Raw genomic sequence first — 21,089 nt, 5'->3', positions numbered from 1 at the left:
CATAACGCCAACGCATAGCATGCTATGGCCCTTATTTTGGCTTCAGATACATCATATATCTTTGTAGGTCATGACGTGGGCTGTAACTTGCAGATCATATTCCGTTTTCGATGTCTTACTGCATATTGAACGATCGTTTCTATATAGGGAAGTTACATAGATCTCGCTATCAATGATCAAAGAAACCATCGTTCCGTCTTACCTCGTAAAGATAAGGCTGTCAGGTCGTTCTTGGATAGATTTCGTAATTCATTATATCTGTTGTTTAAAGCTTTTCTTCCTCGTTCTGCATGTATTTAGTAAATAGAATTACCAACAATTACTATAAGAATCCTTCCAAGTCGACCATTGAGGCACTTGTCTTAGACGACTCACTCTAGATATTAGACAGATGATTTCACAGTGGTGCTCTACTGACGAAGATGCTTCTATGTGGATTCCTCGTATTAAATCTGGGACATGAGCTTAATACGCAGTCAACCATAATTTGTCATGTTGTTCTATCTAGTTTCGATCAATATATTTACTATCTACAGTCTCAACCCGACAAGCTCTATACCATAGCAATCCTATATACATACTCCCGATATCATACTCCCAATTCTCTAGAATTTCACAAAGAATCGACATATTCACAATCCTCCATCGACAAAACAAGCTGACCCTTCAACAGATCAACCGGAGTCAACTCATCATCACCATTCAACCGATCATCCAACCTCAAAACACACTCACACCGGGCCTGCATCAGACCCTGCAGAACCTCATCCTCGTTATACTCAACCTCCCTTGCAATTCTGACAGCCAACCGCATCCCAACAGTCAACACCAACCCCGAAATATCGGTCGCAGGATATCCAACGCCCGCATCAGCCCAATCCAATATGCCAGTAATCCGCCCATCGGAGTCCACAAGAATATGCTCACCCTTAATATCATTATGAATGAGCACCTGCCGCGACACCCCTTCACCAGGATACCTCACGCGGTCTATAAACGCCGTCTTCCTCTCGCCCAACCCCTCAAACTCACCCTCATCCTTAACTCCAAAATCAACTCCCATAATCTGCCCCTTACTAACCAACCTCCTCCACGCAACGACTGCCCTCTCCCTCATCCCCCGAATCTCCGGCCACTCAATAAAAGGAACCTCAAACCCAACCATCCCAAGATCCCTCAACCTCCCCTCCAACCCAGAAACATTAACCTCCTTCAAAACCCTCATCAATTCAACCAACCCCTCAACCGTCCTCTCACTCAAATACTGGCGTAGCCCACCTCGAACCAACCCAGTCCCATCTAACATTGTCTCCAAAGAAACAGCATAAACCCCATCCCCAGTGAGAACTTCATGCCCGACAGATCTAGGTATGATATCCCCAGATAACCCGCGAGCCACGTATTCACCCGCGATGAGTTCCCGTATCGCGATGTCAAACTGTTGCATTTGAGTCCCGTTTAAAGGCCGGTCTTTGCGGGGTTTTGTCACGCGGAGTAGGTGGTTTGGGGATTCGGTGATGGTGAAGATCATATGATCGTCGCCTTCGATTTTGGGGTGGCGGGTTAGGGTTGCTTGGGGTAGGTGGAGGGTGGTTTTTGTGAAGGTTTCGAGGGTTGGGAGGGGGATGGGGTTTGGTGGTGGTGGCATTTTTGGTTATTGATTGTTTTTGTTCTTTTTTTTATGTAGGTTTTTCTTTGGGGATAGAGGTTCGGTTGGGTTGTTAATTGGGTACTGTGGTCACGTTGCTGTGTTGTACCTTAGGTATAGTGTCTCTACTTTACTATATATATTCAGGTGTGGAGGACATGGATTCTCGTATACGACGTCGGGGTCCCAAAGGGGTAAGTGACATCAAGTTCCCATTCTAGGCACCAATGTACAGAGGAAGAGGTTTACGAGATTGAAATCATACGATAGGAACAAGAAAAAAGATGCCTGAAGATTATTCTGTTTGAATAGTTGTAGTACGGAGTAATATGCCACTAGATACAGATTCCGTTCACGGAATGTCGCAGTAGCGGCGATGTTCCCATTCCCAGCAGCCCTTTTCATCGGTCCACCACGACCAGATAGAGATCATTAAGATAATAACTCAAATTATTTCTACAACCGAAGGAAATGAATGACCTTGAAAATATCAATAACGGCGCCTCAACGGTTGACGAACGCTCAAAATAGATCCAAGTAGGATCCACTCACTCGGGTGTAGGGCTGGTTCGGATAGTGGAGCTACCCAGGTGAAGAACTTTTCACTGCACAAAAATCGATCGAAACCAGGGCTCAAAAATCAAAAATATTGACCGACGCAGGGATCGAACCTGCAATCTCTTGATTCGTAGTCAAGCGCCTTGCCATTGGGCCAGCCGGCCTTGATTGTTGGAAAGGTAAGATCTTAATGGGCTTATGTTCGAGTGTTATTGTGTAAAAAGTGTAGTCATCAAAAGTCTATGTTACATTGGGTATATATATGCTATCCGACGAAAAAGAACATATGAAAAGAAAAAAAGGGAAGTAAAGAGAGTAAAGAGATCGTATCATGTATGGTCAACACTGATCATCGCACATCGCCAACAAACGCTCCTTTTCACTGGGAGCGCTGTCCAACACTACTATCCGGGGAATAGCAGTCTGAGCCTTCTTCTGGTTCTGCTTCCTGCAACCCCGAACACAGTAAAACACTGAGATGATGATTTTGCCCATGATAAATCCAACCATACACGCAACCACTCCGGCCATTACACCTAGAAGGGCGGGCATGACGACCGGGCGCATCAATCTCCCGAAGTTCTTCTCCCGACCGGCCCAGTAGCCGGGCCTGTGGTGATAGCGGTGATGCTCTGGAGCGATCGTGTGGTGCTTGTCGACTGGAGGTTGCATGTGGCCATGCTGGGGTCTCACGGTCGGATGCTTCGATCCCGGACCGTGCATGCAGTCCTTGACAGCGTCCTTCATCGCCTGAAGGCTAGCGGTTAATTGGGCCATCCATGATGGTGGTCCGTCGTGGTGGTGATGGCCGAGGATGGGGTTGGTCTCAAGTTGAGTGATTTGGAGGTTTCCGTCCGAGTCTTGAGTCAGTGTGATCGTGACGAGGTGATCGGAGGCGGGCCGCCCTTGTAGGTCAAACAGTCTGAGTTTCAAAAGGAAGACGCCCCCGAGTTCTTCGTCTGGGCGTGACGGCATGGGTCGGACATCGAGCTCATAGGCCAAGTCGACCGTCTCTCGGCCCGATTGGAAATGCCGGACTGCATGAAATCGCATTGGGAAAGTAGGTGGGAAGATCGGGTCATGGTTGGCGAGGAGGGTGCCATTTTCCGTAGAGAAGTCCAGGGTCTGCCTGAGTTAGCGACGGCGTCCTCATCCTGCTTCCAATTTCATGGGTCCAAACGCACCAGATGGGAATGAAGATCAATGTCTTTCGAACATTCAGGATCTGAGAATGAACAAAGAGCGGTCGGCACGTTTGTTGGACGGGCGTTGGAGATGATTCGGCTTCGAAACTCAGGATCCAGCCCGGACAGTTCGACCTTATGCTCGGGCAGAGACAACGCAGCACAGCTGCTTAAACAGAGCGCGCCTGTCAGAGACAGGAAACGCAGCAACATGGTGAAAGAAGTAGTAGTCGATGGCGGGAAGAGTGTAGTAGTGAAGGTTGGAAGTTGAAGGTGGCAGTTAAGGGTTAGGGCGAAAGCGTGACTGGTCGTGATTATTTACTTCTGTAATTGGGCGAGAGTTTGTACAGAAGTGGCAACCGTCAAGGGAAAGGAAGAAAAGCGGGAGTCAGCGGGCATTATATAAAGGTAAGAGGGGCCAACAAGGCTTATATGCATTTATTAATACATTAAGTAAACTAAGAACCTTGACTCACTCTAACTATCTGGGGAACATCCGATGGCCAACACTGGACGATCGCCGACTGACACCTTCAGGCAAAGAACTGAGCCCAATAGCCAAACTAATTAAGACTAGGGACTGGCGTACAATATGATTGGACAAGGTGAGACTCGTGGGTCAATGATTTCCTGGGCATGGATCGATCGAGTCCAGATATCCAAGGCTGAGTAACGGGCTAAAAAAAGACCAAGAAAAATTTCTTCTGAGTAGCCTGTTAGCCCGTCTCACCATGAGACTACCGAAGTGCTGATCATCTTTTTTTCGCGATTTGATTCTAGCTACATTGTTATTTCCTCTCGGAGAGCCTCATCTAGGAAAGAAATCTACACTGAGATACGAGAGAGTTTGGCGATCATCCTTTGTCCGCAAGACATGTCATGCAAAGGTGGTTGCCTGTAGTTGTAAGAAAACCTTAAGGCTCAAGAGTTAAAGATGATAGGGGAATGTGGTAATCTGTCGCAGGATCAGCAATTGGCTGCGCCTCTCGTTGGCTCAGGGTCCAAAACGATGTCCCACGGCAAGCTTCTTTTCAGGGGCTTGAAGAGGCAATGATAGCCGGTCGCGTATACTGATCAATGTTGGCCTCCGATTGCGCCACTCGTCTATTGTATTCTTGCTATTTCACTACATAGCCGACGCGTCCCGTGCGCATATTCACCATGATACTAGTAAGGCCCCAAGGATATTGGCTGAAGACACATGCCGTGCCCTTCGCTGAATTATAGGCCTTTCGGAAGGTTGCATGGGTGACAGACATTGACAACTGCAATGCAACAGCTAAATTTGGCCCAAACGCCAGAGTGGATCAATTTTGAGGCAGTGCATCAACACTATTGGCCGCGAGGCAGTTTGAGGGATTAACTGCTCCAATAACAGTGAGGACAAAAGCTTAGCAGCCAAGTTTAATTAGTGACCCGTATTGGCCCCTTCTTTGTCTTACTGCCCTCTGTGATTGAAACTTCTTCGGAGTATCTGTTACCGTGGTTCACTTGAGTCTCCCCGACACGAGCCTCACCAAACCCTACTTTTTGGTATTATGTCTGCCTACAGCATCACATTTCCCCCAATTCGTCGACACCCGATCCGTGACATTTGATTTTATTTTAGTTCCACGTGTGTTCCTTTTCTGGTTTACTTTCTTTTGAAACCACAATCTACTCAGAAGAGCTAGTCTACTCCGTCAGGTAACCCTGTTTGTCATTCGGAGCCTCCGAGCCATCGTAGACTTCTAAGACATCTTCTGGAACATAATGTGCACGCTCCACTTCCCTGCTTGCTGACTTTTTCTACGGAAGCCCACACAGTTTACGCCAGTATAGAAAACTCTGCGTGGTCTGTTGTCACCGAGGCCAAGCTCATAGACAGTCATTGACTGACTGGGTTTCACCTGGCATGAATGGCCCGAGCGCCACATTGGATCTGGGCCTGGAATAAGAGTTTTCATTTACAAATACGGTCATATCCGCCCATGTCCGGTGCAACATTGGAAATTCCCCGTGTGACCATCTAGGATGTTTATGTGCTAAACCATCCAGTTGGACGTTGGAACGCGTATTTGCTGCTCCCTTCCGTGGGGTTCGTACGGTCATTTTCTACGGAATGACTTGAGACCAACACCCAACTTCAGGGATTCTCCACTCATGCAGCGGCCAGCTGTTACGGACAAAAAGATGTCGATCAGATCCCCCCGGTCTCTGTAAGGTGAGGCACAGAACTCTCTCACAGGCGTAGTGGAGGGGCACTAGACGTATTCTCACCCATTCCGCTCAATCCTTACGGATGCATGTGCTCTATGAATATCACTCATATTCTCGGGGCTTCGTTGGTTCTCTAGGTATACTGATTGTGGAAGTAACATCGCGAAGGTGGGTCTCAAAGTAACCATGTTTATTGACCTCCATCTGGTGGCCATGGGATTGCGTATACTGTGGGCTCTGAATAAAGCAATAAGAGATGTTCTTTATGCTTGTACTCCGTAGAGCCAATGGTTCGCTGAGTGTTATATTGTTGCCTGAGATTTTCGTCCGTCCATGTCGAGTACCGGTCCTACTCCAGGCAGCCGGCAACGGTTCTCCACTATAGTGGGATCTTGAGTTTCTTATCTCAAGCCTTGAATTTTCTTTTCGCTTCTGCCTTGTTGCTTTAGGGCTAAAAGTGCCGCAGGGTATACTCGAAGCGTGTTGATCCATTACTCCCACAGATATGGAAGAGGGCAAACGCAGGCGTTGACCATTATTACTCATTACTCTGACATTGAGAAATGATTATGTTATGCACGTGGGCTTACGCGGTGAGAATAGCGTACTATTCGCTGGGACTGATGCTTAACCCAACAGCTTCCCATTTCTGTTCCGCTGTTCCAGCGGTCTGAGCAAAAAAGGGCAGATGGCCAGTGAACCCTCCTTAAAATCAGATTTACGACGTAATATACATCTTTCCGCCATTCTCCGATATGTGCTTTGGCCTCCTCGACCCTCTTTCGACTCGCTTTGTAATATCTACACGATTTGCCCTCCCTGTATCACGCCATCATCGCATCATTTATCATCTACCTCGCGCACCTTAAACTCAAACATTCCATTTGACGGCACTGCATGTTCATCCTGCAACTTCATAGCCGTCTCAACTCCGGCAGCAGGCACCCGATACTCAAATCTCTTTCCGGGCCCAGGCAGCTGTCCACCGGGAAGTGCATACGGGTAGGGAAGGTATTCCGGCATCAGACCCAGCTGTATGAGCACTGTTGCCTGATCCCACGCGATATGTTCGTGATACAAACGATCTCCACGAATGTTCACAACTGAAGTAAATGGGATACGGAGCGCTTTTCCAGTTGGTGGGATGCCGGGTAGTCTATTCCAGTCAGTTATGGTCGGGATAACGCCATCGACCAGAGCGGTATGATGGACGGTATGTACTAAGGTATGGCGTTTATACTTACAACCAGTCGATCTCCTTATTGTGTGTCAGGCTAAAGATAAATTCATCGACGATCCGGTCCGTGCCGACCGTCCGGCTGATGAGTTCCAGTGCGGTGTCGGTGGGGTTGTTGAAAATGAAATTCTCCAGGTAGAACTTGCTCAATCGTGCTCGTCCGATTCCCCCCGTCATCTTGTTGCGTCAGTCTGAGGATATAGTCGTGTATATGGGGGGAGAGGCGAGACTCACGGTCGGGATATGGTTGACATACGGCTCTTGCACCATCGTCGCCATGGTCTTTTCTACAGATCGATCCCCGAATTCGTACCATGTGTGCTCATCCCAGATCTTCTCAAGATCGAAGTACGGTCCATTCAGCTGTTTCTTCAGGAATGTCAGGGATCGTGTGTGTGCGACTCCGGCAGCCGTGATTTTGAAGTCAGCATGCCCGGGGACGATAAACCCGGCGGAAGAAACATCCGCATATGAGTAAAATGTGTCATTCTCCTTCTTTACAGGACCCGCAGACTCGAGGTTCCTAGGAATATGTGAGAGAATAGGAACCGATTGCTCACTTATATTCCAGGAGCTGAAACAGACTGCAGCCGCAAGCTTTTTATTCAAGGCTGTGATGACATTGGCCAAAATATTTCCGAACTCAGGCGCATAATCGGCGGGAGAACCGTAGACTATATCCTATCAGCGTGCCTTTCTCGTAAAATAATAGACTACCTCATACCTAGTGTGGCGAATCTATCCTTCTTCTCACACTCATTTGATGACTCAAATGCTTCAATGCCTTTCTCCACAAGCGCCAAAACACCGCTCTCATCCACACTCGTCTCATGATCCAACGTGATCTGCACCACCGCATAACTCTCCTCTGCCCATTTCTGTAGGGGCTCCGGGTCAAGACTGGTATTTTTTGCTTGACATACTGCATAGCTATACGGGCGGATGATTATTAGACCGGGTCCACGCCCGCATCGCGAAAGTGGGGGTTGAAGGAGAACGTTTTGTCCCAAAGACACTTGAGGCGCGGAGGGGAGAGGTGGCGCTGCCATTTTGATACTCTGCGTCGGTTTCCCTTTTTTTTTTATAGTATACTGTTCTGGCAGCTACTTCTTCGTGAACGTACAGAGAAGAAGTGAGGTCTCTCGGTTACCTAATTGCTGACAGTGTTGATGTTGATTATAAGCCGAGGTCGACCCCACTTGTTTATCGCGGAGTTGATAAACGGGAAGTCATTTTCAGCCTTTCTTAGAGCTGATGTTCGTATATATCCACCGATGACTGCAATGCTTCCTGTTGCGGACTCCACAAAAATTTCAAATCCGTGAGATCTTATTTGAGGAGTAGGATCTCGGGGTTACGTGCATCTATAATAATAATGGCAATTATAGTACATGTACCAGATATCCAGATACCATATACTTCCTCCTTCCAAAAAGAAGAGCCAGTTAACAGCCTCATTTCAAGACATCCAAAGGCCTTACAGCCGTAAAAGTCAAGAAAGGAGGACACGTCAAAAACGCATCCCAATCCACATCACCCAGAAGAGCCTCATCAGCAAAAGACGTCCACCGAAAACCACGCAAACCAGCCAACAAACAAGATCTCTCATACAGCACCCTCGGCAGATAATAATTAGTAAAAGAAAAAGGCGTGGACGTATACAAAGTCGCCCGAACCTCCAACCCCCCATCCTCAATCGCACCCAGCACTTCCAAATCCTGCCCGAAACGCCGCTCCCGAGGAAACGCCGCAGGACCATCATCCAGTAGCTCCAGGTTCGGACTAATCCCGATCACTTTACCACCGGGCTTCAGGCTGTTATAGATGTTGCGCCACATGCCTATAAGCTCTTGCTCGTTTCGGGCGTAGTTTAGTAACCATGGTGCCAGGACGACGTCGAATTGTCCCACGTTGATGTTCAATGGCTGGCTGCAGTCTGCAATGTGGAATTCAATTCGCTTGTCCCCTTTTGCGCTGCTGCGTGCTGCTTCGATCATCCTTGGGGATATGTCTATTCCCGTGGCGTGGTGGGCACCCCATGAGATGGCTTTTCGGCAATAGAATCCTGGCCCACAGGCTAGTTCGAGGATGGTGAGTCCTTTGACGTCGCCAATTAGGGATTGTATGGCTGCTAGTTGGAGTTTGCCTGTGGTGATTTGGGCGACGTCATTGTAGGAGTCTCCGATGGTGTCGTATTTTTGGACTGGCATTTTTAATCGAGGCTTTCTGGCGAGGGTCAGTCGATGCTGGGATATGACGAATTCCAAAAGACTCGAGCTACTGGTACTTGTAAATACTGCTGATCTGAAAAAAAGGGTGCTTGGCAAAGCGGGCACTTTTCCTGCATAATGGCCTGATTATATTGCTCTGTCGGCGCTCTCCGAATTAACAGGTGTCCCTTGTCACTTTTCCTATTGCATATACATCTGAACCAAACTTCATCTTGATTTAATTGTTCACATTCTGGAGATACAACATTTATTCTCGGTACGTGTCTCTTGTCCCCTGCTGCGTATAGGTTTAGGATTAATCGGCATTTCGGGATACTTTTTGCGCTAGAGGCAAGTTAGGGTTCGGCGTGATGTTGCAGACGATCCCTTAGATTTGGGGCATTACAGACTTCACAATTTAGTTTTTGTGTTGGTGCTATAAATCTTTAACGAAAAAGTACTGGAAGGGATTGTTAGTATTGTTATTGCGTAATAATTAATCAAGATTGAGACAGACTGGATATAAAGTGGCTATTAGTTTCTATCGGGAAAACCCCGCAGATCAGCGACTTTCCCCGCCTGGTCTGCTAGGATATGCATATAGATATTCCATAACCGAGGCATAACTTAGCGAACGAGAAAGTCTTGGCTAGCATCATTCTAAACGGATCAATGATAGCACGCTGCTGGTTCGATGCTTTCAAGTTGAGTAATTTACAACATCTGGGTGGATGAATATGTCCTATTACTGCACCGCAGTATTCTACACCTGCCCAGTATCGTTAAGGAGGGGTTGCGTGTTAGATGGCGGAGCCGGGACGAATGGCTTCGCCGCTTGAACGATTTAGGTATTAGACACTAAGAAGGAATTTGCAAAGACTTTGGCCAAGGCGTTTAAAACTGAGTTTGCCGAACTCCCACAGGCCTAGTCATCTATTGTGGACGGACCCACTGTGATCTTAACCCCAATACCTGGGATATCGATATAGACCTTGTTCAAGGTCGGTATCGCTTTGATGAAATCTTTCAGATAGTCCTCTGTGAAATCATACTCGGGTCTCCCCCATTCCCCGTTATAATTCAGTGTCAACAGCTCCAGTGTTACGCCATGATGGCGCTTTAGAGCCTCGAGGTGTTCCCTCATGGGAAGATCATGTGGATCACCCAGGGAGCGTCGAATCTCTATCCCAAAATCGTAATTCAGCCAACTAAATTCCCTCAGAGGGTTCATATGCTTGATGACCTCAGGAACAAAGACTGGAGGTCCCTCGTCCTCATAGAGCAGACGGTCGATAACCAAGGACTGCAGGGAGGGTAGCTGCTGTTGAGAAAACGCGACTATGACGTCTTCTGAGGTCACACTCTCGCTTAAGCAGCCGGTCAGATAAAGGTGCCGGAGGTTGGGAAACATTGGGGGTGGAAGGGCCACGTCCTTGGCAAGAAAGGTCATCGAGACAGGAGGTTTCGCGCACCACAAGTTAAGAGAAAGCCACTGGTTGTAGAAATCCAGCTCAAGATGGCGGAGATTGCGGAGCCTCGCCAGACTTTGTTGGAAAGCTGGATGTATCCTCCCAAAGTAAATGTAGGATGAGTAGTCCCCGTCATCTTGCGTCGTGAGAGAGAGACTGGATAGGTCATCAGGAAGACGTTCCAAAAGTGCCGATCCATTTGCCACGAGTTGATAGCTGCACTCATCATCCCCATAGGTCTGGCCCTTGCCATCCCAAGTATTACTACTGTTGCCGTCCAGATTAATAGCGACATGCCTTAATCTAGACAGTAGACTCCCTTTATCTAGAGACGTCAGCAGCCAATCCGTTTGCCGGTTGTTGGGACTCCAAAATTGAACATGTGAAAGTATGATTGCATGGGTGATGGTGCGCAGTGTCCTGCAGCTAAGGATGAGTGGCAAGGCAGTCCGGCTGACCATTCGTCCTGGAGGAAGCTTTCCCTTGGAGGAATCATTGATGGGATACGGCTCCCAAACTTTGGGAGCGCCAGTGGGTTTCTGTTGTTCATCGAGGTCCAGAGCAATTCGAACAATTAGTTCCAGAAGCTCAAGGGGCAGCGCTTCAATCATGCTTGTTGACTTGGGCGAGTCTATCGGTGTCGGATTGTCGTGGCTAGATTCCTGCGAATCTTGGCAGGGTGAGTTAGCATGCGCAATTGAGCCTGTTTCAGGGACAGGAGCCATTGAGCCCTGTAGACTTTCGTACTCCCATGCGTAGGGTTCTGTTTTCCAGCTTCGCGGGATAGATGCGAGCGGCCAGGATGACGACAAGGCTCTTGCGTAAGCCACTTTTTCCTTTGCTATTTCCTGTCTAATTCTCTCCCGGCGAAGATTTTGTTGTTCCAGACGCTCGGCCTCAGTATAGACACGCGGAATTGTCCTTGCCATGACACCGGTTTCTTGGCAGAATCAGAGAGTTGCTGCGGTTCAAACACACATGCAGTGCAGTTGCAAGGATACAAGGTCCAAGAACATGAGAATGGTAAAATAGCACAATCAATCTGCTATTGTAGTATGAGAAGGATCGCTGATCATGCAAGATCTTATTTTGATGGGTGTGGTGCTATAATACGAAAATTCCCCTCACGTTGCAAATCAGGTGACGCTGAAGACGATTAAATGTACCCTTTGTTTACCGCCTCCTTGTTGTGGATATGCTTTAGCCCTAAGTTATGGATCGAATTAACAACAACCCGCTAGGGGACCAAGACTGGTAGTTGCTCGTTTTCACGATGATGATCTGGTGAGGAGTGGTTTGTGGATAAGGCAAAAGAGGTGTTGCCGGGGCGGCAAGATAAGATTTATTAGTCTAATGAATCTTTGCAACCTGGCGGGCGTGGATTCCATAAATTTCCTGTTTGATCATGGAACATGCTGTCAAAACCATGCGTTGTAGTTCCCCAGACTCAATCCCAACATTAGCAATGCGTTCACCCCGCAAGTGTCGCACGACGCTGTGGGGTGTTGATTTAGCTTTACCGATTTCGGTGATGCTAAGATCGGGCCGAGCATGACATAAAATGCATGTATATCAGTTACAGCCGCAAGTGTCTCTTCCAGCTTGCATAAAGAGCGGTCTTATTCGAATCGTCTCACTCTCAGCGTAGCAGGAATGAGTAGGAGGAGTCTTCTTCTATCTCTCTCGAGTTTATCTATTCAAGTTGTATTTTCTTTTTTTCTCGCAATGGCTTCCTTAATGGACTCCAAGAAAGAACCCTACTTTGGGTTGAAAGGGGGTGGCTAACATTCTGGATTACCGTGAGTTCCTTTTCTGTTGGATTCATATGCCCCTTATACGGCTAACTCCTTGTTTTACTGAGCAAGCTGCCTGTGCCACAGACATGAGTTTGTTTGGATACGATCAAGGTCTTTTCGGTATGATTTTCCCAAGAGCCTGACCCTTGAGAGGGCCGCATATGATACTGACAATTGTCTTCGAAAAGGCGGCGTTGTGGTTGCGGAGGACTTTCTGGTGGTTCACAATCTAGTAGGACGATCAAGACCAAGACGCCCTCCACTGTCACTGCCATCTACGATGTTGGGTGTTTCTTCGGCGCACCGTGGCCTTCAGCCTTGGGAGCGCCTCGAAAGAAGTCAATCCTACTAGGAACCACCCTTATGGCGATCGGTACCCTTCTCAAGTGCGTGCCGTACAGTCTTCCACAGATATTCGTTGGTTGGGTAATTCTCGGGTATGTTTTTGAATTGTTTGGTTTCTTACTTCGATTCCGTTTCAATGACTGAGGTGAGGCCAGTTTCGGAAATGAGATCAATACATCGACAGCGCCAATCTAGCAAACAGAGACTTCCTCGCCCAAATGGAGAGGGAAGCTCGTTTCCCTGGAAATGGTCATGAACATCCTTGGCCTTTCTATGGTCAATTGGATCAACTACGGTCTTTCATTTGCTGGTGGTGCGGTGGCCGGACGGTTTCCGAATCGCTTTCCAGCTCATGTTCACATTCGTTCTATTTGCAACAGTCCCACGGCTTCCTGAGTCCCCGGGGTGCGTTGCTTACTCTTTCCCTGTCCAGATCTACAAATGTGTCTCGGGTCATTTACTCACTGTGCTACCCTAAACCCAGATGGCCCATGCAAATGGGATACGAGAAAGAGGCCATCGAAATCCTTTCATGTATCGAAGCCAAGCCCGTCAATGACCCCTAAGTTGTAGCACAGAAAAATGAAATCGAATACACGATCTACTACGAGCGAGAAAATGCCATCCGATGGCGCGACATTCTCCTACGCAGGAAGACTGACAGCACAGACTCCAAAACCCTGCGACGGCTGATCCTCGGCACCGGCACACAACTCATGCAACGATTTAAAGGTGTGAATATAATATCTTATTATCTACCCACTGTCCGTATGAACTTTGTCGGGCTTTCTAATTCGATGGCACGCCTTCTTACGGCGGTTAATTCCATCACCTATTTAATTTATACCTGCTGTGCAGTAGGACTGATCGAGAGGATGAGACGCCATGGTCTGATGATGCTGTCTACTGCCGGCCAGTTCTTTGCGTTCCTCATCATTACGATCCTGCTGCGTTATGCGGAGGCCAATGCTGGTGCTGCCGAAGGACATAGGTTTGGTTCCGCCTCTACTGTGTTCTTCTTTCTCTTCTACATTTTCTTTGGTCTTGGTATGCTCGAGATTCCGTGGCTTTATCCTACAAAGCTCAGCTCCCTCCAAATGCGGAACAAGGGAGCTGCTGTGGCGACGGCAACGAATTGGTAACCTTCTTGGCCCCATATAATCTGATCTAGGGATTCTGCTGATTTGCCTAGGATCACGAACTTCGTCATCGTGGAAATCACTCCTATTAGAATCCAAAATATCGGTTGGAAGTTCTGGATTGTTTGGACAGTGTTCAACGCCGCCTTTTTGCCAGCCATCTATTTCGTTTACCCAGAAACGGGTACGTTGTCCTTACAGTTATTCTTTCTTCGAAGAAGTACTTATCTTGAATCTGTTATAGCGAATCGTACCCTGGAAGATATCGACGCACACTACCGTTCGAACCCGTCATTGATCGTCATTAAGGATCCGGACGCCATCTCTGCCAAACCCCCGTTAAAGTACATCGAGCACGAAGACCATAAGATGAAAATGATCGGGGAAGTCAAGACAAAGAAGGCCGGTGGTCTTATGGTAGAACATGTGGAATAAGTGAAATAGTGGGAATCTTGGTTGTATCGTTCAAGATGAGAGGGTAGATGAAATAATCCTGACACGTACGATGGTGAGATACATGTTGAGATACATTCTGTAAGCGAATCATTTGTTATCCAAATCATCTGATCATAGCTACGCTGTACAAGGGAAATAGTGCAGCCAAATACTAGACGAGTTATCTTCAAACAATGAACCTGAATTTATATGTTCTGATTTAAAGTCTATGCCCTTGCAATAATGTCATCTCTGGAGGCTTGGCTCCACATCTCAGGGCGAACCACACAATGCCTACGGAAGTTGATTCCGCGACACTATCCCAATCGTGGTTTCCATTATCTTTCTGCTGTTGTCCGGTGCTTTCGAAATTACAGGCTAGCTAATGCTGTGGGTCAACTCCTCGAGACATATGTCTCATCTTACAATCGACCAAGGGGGTTTGGAACTTTCTTTTTACTCCTAGTATCCAAAATAGTGAAAACTTAGTGTTTGCAGTATAGTCTACAACAATGTGAGTAAATTAACGCCTAGATAAGCTTGATCCGACGCGTGATTATGCTGAAAAACGTTTACGTTGGCGTAGATACTACCTAAAACTAGCTTGTACAGACTTCGCAGGCTACCAGTCGGATTCCATCGCTCCGAGGAAAAAAAAAAAAAAAAAAAAAAAAGAGAGAGAGAGAGAAAAGCTACACAGTGCTTTCTTCAATTAATAATTGATTATCCTAAGAGCCCATTTTCAAGGCATAAGAAAGCCAGGTGTGGGGCGGTCCGTGCAAATTAAATCCATGCAAGGGCCCACCTCAGTCGTCTATCCAATTTAGAATAATTACACAGTATCCTAGTGGAAAGATAGTCAGGTACCATAACAAAGACTTTCTGAGATTTTCCTTCGCCTACTTTACCAAAGGACGAGTGACTTATTACAAGTAATCAAGAAAAAGGCACAGAGAATAAAAATCAGAAAATGCCATCAAAAAAGGGCATCAGTTGAACAAGTGATGATATTCCGAGTTAGGGTTTTAGAGTTTGCCGTTCGATTTGCCACATCGCGCCTCTGACGGAAGATCTTCGGCGGTACCGTGAATGTAAGTGAGAGATTTACGGCTATTATATGAGGGAGGAAGAAGACCACATTGAAGAATAATTATGCTACAATCTTCTGTGTAGAGAGGGTTACGACCCTAGAATGGTGGGTGGATCAATATAGAAACAATGCACTAGCTCAACGAGCGATCAATGCCTTTCATAGTAGCAATTGTTAGAAAGCCTTAGCAAACGTAAAAGAAAAGGGGCAGAAAAGTGGAAATGCTACCAGATGGGCTTGTTTTCGAGAAAAGTTCTCTTTCAAGGCCAATAGCAGATGTAGTTCGTCATAGACCACCGTTCGGATAAAAGAGCCAACCGGAAGCTCAGGTTTTCCAGTGGTCTATTGCAAGGTTAACTACAGTTTTCACGAATATGCTCCGGGGTGTGGTTGTTCTGAAAACGAGGTTCCTTGGATGTACCGAGTCAAATATCGAAAAGCACTGCGTCAGGAGTTAGCAGATGCGTCGAGAACGTTGCATTAGTCGTTCCCCACCCAAGGCATTGTGGAGCTATACCCGTGGGTCTTCCAGTGCTTTGACCTTTCACAGAGCTTGAAGCTCTTCACCGGCCCCAAGAATGGATTTGCCATCAAAGTGGCCGAGGGTTCCGTACGGAGTACTCCATAATGACGAAATACTCAGTCGGCTCTCATGCTTTTTACTTGTCTGTTCGGCATGCCGAAACGGAATTTTCGGAGGTACAGTCTAGGAACGCCCCGAATTAACTTTCTCATCTGAACGAGTTTTCAGCTCTTCAAATGTAGACATCGGCGGTTCAGTTTCCTGTTCCTTCTTCTATTCCCTTTTCATGAGACGGTCAGATTGGTTCGAAATCCACTGACGCCAGCGCCTTTCTGTTGACTGTCTCTTACGATGGTCAATCAACCCGCCAACAACGCCCCGCACAGTCAGTCCAGTAATTCTTTTCTGGACAGGTTAGGACCCTAAATATATGTTGTGTGTTTTATCACGGTCGGGCTGACACCGTCCTAGGCTGAAGGGCTTCTTCGGCTTTGATAATGATGTCGACTCCGATGAACTGCGTAGCAGCAAGGACATCGAAATCCACACTTGGAACGGTCCAAATGATCCTGAGAACCCGTATGTAGTCATTATGTCTCTTATGATGGTTGTATTCGTACTTACTGATCCTTCTTAGGTTCAACTGGAGTCTCAAGTACAAATGGCTCCTAACAGTTACCGTCTGCTTCATGTGAGATTTCCATCGCTCTTCCCTTTGATTGGATCAGCGCTGACCACTTCTCAAACAGCTCCATATTGACTGGACTTCCGGCAGGAACGTATGGCTCTGGGAATGACTGGATGGAAGAGAAGTTCCATGTTCAGAATTCCCCCTTTCCCAACCTCTACTGGGCAACGACGTCCTGGAATATGGGCGCTGCCTTCTGGCCGTTGATCTTTGTGCCTCTCACTGAGTCTTCTGGTCGTATGCCTGGGTACTTTGTGGCCTATGTGATTCTGGTGATTTCACTATTCCCATCGGCATTCGCGAATAACTTCGCTACGCTGGTAGTCACCCGTTTCTTTGGTGGCGGAGCCTCGTCGGTCTCCATTAACATTGTCGGAGGAAGCATTAGTGACGTTTGGTTGGGCGAGGAGGCTCGCAGTCTGCCTATGTCATTGTTTGGCTTCACCAGTGTTGTAGGTATTGCGCTGGGCCCATTCATCGGTTCGGCCATTGTGCAGATCCACAAGTCTGACCCCTGGCGTTGGTAAGCTATCTCATCTCTTCATGTATCAAACACCTATGCCTGACTATGTATGTCTTGCAGGATTTTCTATATTCAGATTATCTATAATGCCGCCCTCATCCCCGTATTCTACCTGATCCTCAGCGAAACCCGCCCGGATGTGATCTTGAAGAAACGGGCCCGAAAGATCCGGAAGGAAACCGGTCGACCTGTCTACGCTCGAGCAGAGCTCGACAAAGTCAACACTCTCAAGCTTCTGCAAATCTCCTTTCAACGTCCTACACGCATGCTTTTGACTGAACCTGTGGTGATCTTTTTTACACTTTGGATCAGTTTTGCCTGGGGTATCTTGTATCTATTCTTCTCCAGTGTTGTCCAAACTTACAGCACCAACTATGGCTGGGGTGTTATGGCTACTGGTCTCGTACAACTTGCTATCTCCGTGGGTGCGGTCATCGGTACAGCCATCAACCCGCTCCAGGACTGGATCTATCTGGGTTCAGCCAAGCGCAACTCCGAAAAGCCGGGGAAGCCCATCCCCGAGGCTCGTCTTTACACCGCCATTCCTGGTAGTTTGCTCTTCGCAGCTGGCCTGTTCTGGTATGGTTGGGCCAGTATGCCCGATGTGCATTGGATTGTGCCCACCATCGGTATCACAGCTGCCGGTATCGGTATCTACTCCATCTACATGGCTGTGGTTAACTACCTGACCGACGCGTATGAGAAATACGCTGCCTCGGCTCTATCGGCTGCTTCCTTGGGACGTAACTCGTTCGGTGCTTTCTTGCCCTTGGCTTCTCCTCAGCTGTTCTCCAATCTCGGCTTTGGATGGGCCGGCTCGTTGTTAGGCTTTATCGGTATCGCGCTTTCGGTTGTCCCTGTTGTTTTAGTGCTGAAGGGTCCTCAGATCCGTCATCGTAGCCCTTTCATGTGTGAATCTATGTGGACTTCAGATGAGGTTGATGAGAAGGATGAGCCTAGTGCAGAGAAGGTGCCTACTGCGGAGATTCCTTGAATGGGGTTTCACGTTTTCTTTTCATTGCCGGTAACAGGCAGCTTTTTGGTTTCAGCCTTTTCCAAGGCACTTTATATCGCTCTTAATTGGGTTGAGTGTACATATCATGTCCGATTACATATTGGTCCGGAAGGACTGCAGCTGCGTATGGATATATATAGGAAAGAATTTCTAGCATGCAGAAGGGCACAAATTCATGTCCAGATTACTAAATTACTCCTGAACTTACTGTGGGAAACGTAATCGATTGTTGATCTCAATAGCTAAGTGAACGAGTTCTCTATGGTACTGGACACCAGATCTCGATCCAGGCTCGATATACTGCTCCATTTCTCAGTAGTGTCACTGTCCATGAGTCACTTTGCTGGTTTCATGAAGAGGTTGAGCCTTGGATCCTTCTTATTGGACTTTCTTGACAATCGATTCTGCTAAAACCTTCATTCCATGGAAGTGTTTGACCACCTAACCTTTGGGTAAGTATCTGTTTTTTGGAGAGGTCTAATCTTACCAACAACTGTTTGTTCAGTCGGTAGGGAGAAGGAGACATTTTATACATCGTGCAACCTTCATACAAATGGAATATGCTAGGTTTCCAAGTGTTATGGACGAGGGGGATTTTGGATGTAGAACGTTGTTGCGACTGCTTGTTGTTAGGGTTTCGTAGCCCGAACAATACTTCCCTCATCTATAACACTTGGAAACTTACCATATTCCACCTAGTGGGCGAATCAACAATAGCGAATATAGAAGTTTCTGGAATTACACATTGGCATGAAACATCAAACCAGTGAGGCGGGCTGTCAGGGGCTTCTGCCTCGCATATCTTATGATAAGTGTTGATCATTCAACCACTGGGTCACAATAGCCTCATGTTTTTAATGTCGGGGAATAGGCATTAGTTAGCAACATCCATATGTGTGAAAGTTGTCCTCACTACCTGTTATGTTTCAAGTGTATCTATTCCAAGAAGACGTTACAGCCTCAGCACGACCTTACCTGGGCATTCCATGATGATGAAGAAAAGCCCGATGATGGCTATCCTGATGAAGATTATATGGGCTACATTATTCAAGATGTCAACTGGAGTGATTTAAGTGACCCCAAAGATGGCGATAGTGCTGAATATGATGCTGATTCTCCGAATGGCAAGTGCGAACTTGAAGGTGTCGAGGACAATGAGTACTTTCCAACGATGGCGACCGAGAGAAAGATAGCTAACAGAGCACCGCGAACAAAAGGGGCAACAAATCGGCTTACACAGGGCAGGCGATCAAACTATTCACTCCTTTTAGGGCCCATACATCCAACACCGAGTATGACATTCCAATGCTACTGGTTAACGAATGGGCACCCATTTGGTACCATGTATCACCAACTATAGCCCCCTCGCGACCAATTGCAATATAGTATTTTTGGGGATGTTTCCAATTATCATTGACATACTTGACGCTGAACAGCTCCCAGTACATGCTGTACATTTTTGTTAAGACTGCCATACGCCCCCATGGCCCCGAAATGAAACCTCTTAGTCCAGATATAGATATTCGTTCCTCAATCTGGTAGAAATTAAGCTTAAAATGAGCACTTAAAGGGCCGTTGAAAGTAAAGTTAACATACAAGACACCAAGGAAATATGCTAAGGCAGTGGTAACGCGCGAGTATCATACATCGTAGTGAATGTTTATATCCTCCCCCACAGGGCGTGACTCCAAAATAGCCTCGCACCTTGTAGGGTCCAAATGTTCTTTCCAGTTAATTGGGTCTAATCGCTTACCCTATCACCACTGCACCTTCAGGGAAGTAAGGCTGTACATGTAGTGGACAGTTAACATGTTGTCAAGGAGAGAGGCCTAATATATGAGCTGCCAGTGCTGAGGCACCTAGATATATACATCAAAGGACCTACATAAATTCTGTAAGTAGTGGTATTGCTCAGAGCACCTATATATCTATACCACATAGGACGCTACTAGACCGAATACATTTTAAATGATCAAGACAGTATATCCATAGCAAGGTACACAAGCAGCATACAAGACCACTCAATACATGCAGCACCATCAACCAATCAGAATACAGATCGCTATAGCACCCTAAATGCATGTTGTTAGGGTTGATAGTTCTCTAAACTTCCCTCCACTAGGCATGTTACCACTAAAGGCCCTCTCAGGAAAAGCTCTGGGATATAAGAAACCTCGCCTATGGCACCTATTTATGGTAGGTCGGGCCTCACTAAGCACCGCTGGTCTCTTAGCCCGTCAGCTCGTCGGGACCCATCCTCCCATAATCCCACCGACCTCGACTGGAAGAGGGAGATGCGTCCAAACGTTCCCATGTCCGAATGCAATTCCTGGGGGAAGTGAATTTGTATGAGGTTCCTATACAAAGTGGGCCCATTTTGTTTCTTCACTTTTCTGTCAAGTGTGATTGAGGATGCCATAGTTCTTCAGAGTTTGTCGACGTTTTTAATCCCATTTCAGATAGGATGAAGGCTTATTTGCTACAGGGAATAATATATAAGCCCTCTAAAGCTCCTTTTAATTATTATTTATTACTATTCCTTATTGTTGTTGTTGTCATGGTTGTCCATATTACCTTCAAAATTATTACCTAGTTAAGCAACGTCCGTTACATCGGACACCTCGCTGGGAAAGACTACATGATGGCATCCCTTCTCGTACCCCAAGCTTGGCGGTGAAAATCAGTCTATTAACTATGATCAAAATCAATTGGTTGTGGCTGAAGTATATTGGAAGACTTGGGGAATCATCGGAATTTATTCACATTAATTGATATTAACGTATTTCACTAGCGGGATGGCCACACAAGCGGGATAGCCACCCCACGCATTTTGACCACGGTGGAAAACCTCACCCACTTCAACCACCAATCATGCCTCCAAAAGCGCGTCAAAATTCAAGAAATCTAGTTGAGCAAGAGGGAAGAATTCTGCTTGCTATATCTGCTTTAAAAAATCAAGAAATCAATAGTATTCGCGAAGCAGCACGTATTTTTAATATCTCTCACTCAACTTTACAAACCCGACTACAC

At 46.9% G+C, this 21,089-nt stretch overlaps 7 protein-coding genes and 1 non-coding gene across 8 annotated transcripts; 2 read left to right on the top strand and 6 right to left on the bottom strand.

The window, feature by feature from the left end:
- Window positions 1–473: 473 nt before the first annotated feature.
- BDV27DRAFT_138646 (aminoglycoside phosphotransferase family protein) lies at window positions 474–1,840 on the bottom strand. The gene has a single exon (XM_032069283.1). The coding sequence runs from the start codon at window positions 1,646–1,648 to the stop codon at window positions 614–616; it is 1,035 nt and encodes a 344-aa protein (XP_031920908.1). The 5' UTR covers window positions 1,649–1,840; the 3' UTR covers window positions 474–613.
- Window positions 1,841–2,298: 458 nt separating this feature from the next.
- BDV27DRAFT_t233 lies at window positions 2,299–2,370 on the bottom strand. Its single transcript has one exon. It is a non-coding gene; the product is annotated as a tRNA-Arg (tRNA).
- Window positions 2,371–2,395: 25 nt separating this feature from the next.
- Window positions 2,396–3,825, bottom strand: BDV27DRAFT_138644 (uncharacterized protein). Its single transcript, XM_032069282.1, has 2 exons — window positions 3,392–3,825; window positions 2,396–3,332 (listed from the first exon to the last, which is right to left on the bottom strand). Exons 1-2 carry the CDS (start codon window positions 3,601–3,603, stop codon window positions 2,546–2,548), a joined length of 999 nt encoding a protein of 332 aa, XP_031920907.1. The 5' UTR covers window positions 3,604–3,825; the 3' UTR covers window positions 2,396–2,545.
- A 2,604-nt stretch (window positions 3,826–6,429) lies between these two features.
- BDV27DRAFT_150999 (uncharacterized protein) lies at window positions 6,430–7,875 on the bottom strand (the record flags this gene model as incomplete). The annotated part of the gene is made up of 4 exons (XM_032071310.1): window positions 6,430–6,745; window positions 6,834–6,908; window positions 7,083–7,500; window positions 7,581–7,875. 4 exons carry the CDS (start codon window positions 7,873–7,875, stop codon window positions 6,430–6,432), a joined length of 1,104 nt encoding a protein of 367 aa, XP_031920906.1.
- Window positions 7,876–8,077: 202 nt separating this feature from the next.
- On the bottom strand, window positions 8,078–9,058 carry BDV27DRAFT_78462 (class I SAM-dependent methyltransferase). Its single transcript, XM_032077582.1, has one exon. The coding sequence runs from the start codon at window positions 9,034–9,036 to the stop codon at window positions 8,281–8,283; it is 756 nt and encodes a 251-aa protein (XP_031920905.1). The 5' UTR covers window positions 9,037–9,058; the 3' UTR covers window positions 8,078–8,280.
- A 653-nt stretch (window positions 9,059–9,711) lies between these two features.
- Window positions 9,712–11,936, bottom strand: BDV27DRAFT_138640 (uncharacterized protein). Its single transcript, XM_032069281.1, has one exon. The coding sequence runs from the start codon at window positions 11,432–11,434 to the stop codon at window positions 9,962–9,964; it is 1,473 nt and encodes a 490-aa protein (XP_031920904.1). The 5' UTR covers window positions 11,435–11,936; the 3' UTR covers window positions 9,712–9,961.
- A 294-nt stretch (window positions 11,937–12,230) lies between these two features.
- Window positions 12,231–14,220, top strand: BDV27DRAFT_150997 (general substrate transporter; the record flags this gene model as incomplete). The annotated part of the gene is made up of 10 exons (XM_032071309.1): window positions 12,231–12,282; window positions 12,371–12,421; window positions 12,490–12,518; window positions 12,548–12,742; window positions 12,842–12,964; window positions 12,996–13,051; window positions 13,131–13,180; window positions 13,220–13,784; window positions 13,839–13,969; window positions 14,030–14,220. The coding sequence occupies 10 exons, from the start codon at window positions 12,231–12,233 to the stop codon at window positions 14,218–14,220; spliced, it is 1,443 nt and encodes a 480-aa protein (XP_031920903.1).
- A 1,901-nt stretch (window positions 14,221–16,121) lies between these two features.
- On the top strand, window positions 16,122–18,224 carry BDV27DRAFT_78448 (major facilitator superfamily domain-containing protein). Its single transcript, XM_032077581.1, has 5 exons — window positions 16,122–16,246; window positions 16,305–16,412; window positions 16,471–16,524; window positions 16,583–17,044; window positions 17,105–18,224. The coding sequence occupies exons 1-5, from the start codon at window positions 16,185–16,187 to the stop codon at window positions 18,036–18,038; spliced, it is 1,620 nt and encodes a 539-aa protein (XP_031920902.1). The 5' UTR covers window positions 16,122–16,184; the 3' UTR covers window positions 18,039–18,224.
- Window positions 18,225–21,089: the final 2,865 nt, after the last annotated feature.

This window comes from Aspergillus caelatus, assembly GCF_009193585.1.
Source record: "Aspergillus caelatus strain CBS 763.97 unplaced genomic scaffold BDV27scaffold_396, whole genome shotgun sequence".
NCBI classification, from domain to species: Eukaryota; Fungi; Ascomycota; class Eurotiomycetes; order Eurotiales; family Aspergillaceae; genus Aspergillus; species Aspergillus caelatus.
The sequence above is the reverse complement of the archived record's forward strand: the minus strand, read 5'-3'. Positions and strand labels throughout refer to the sequence as shown.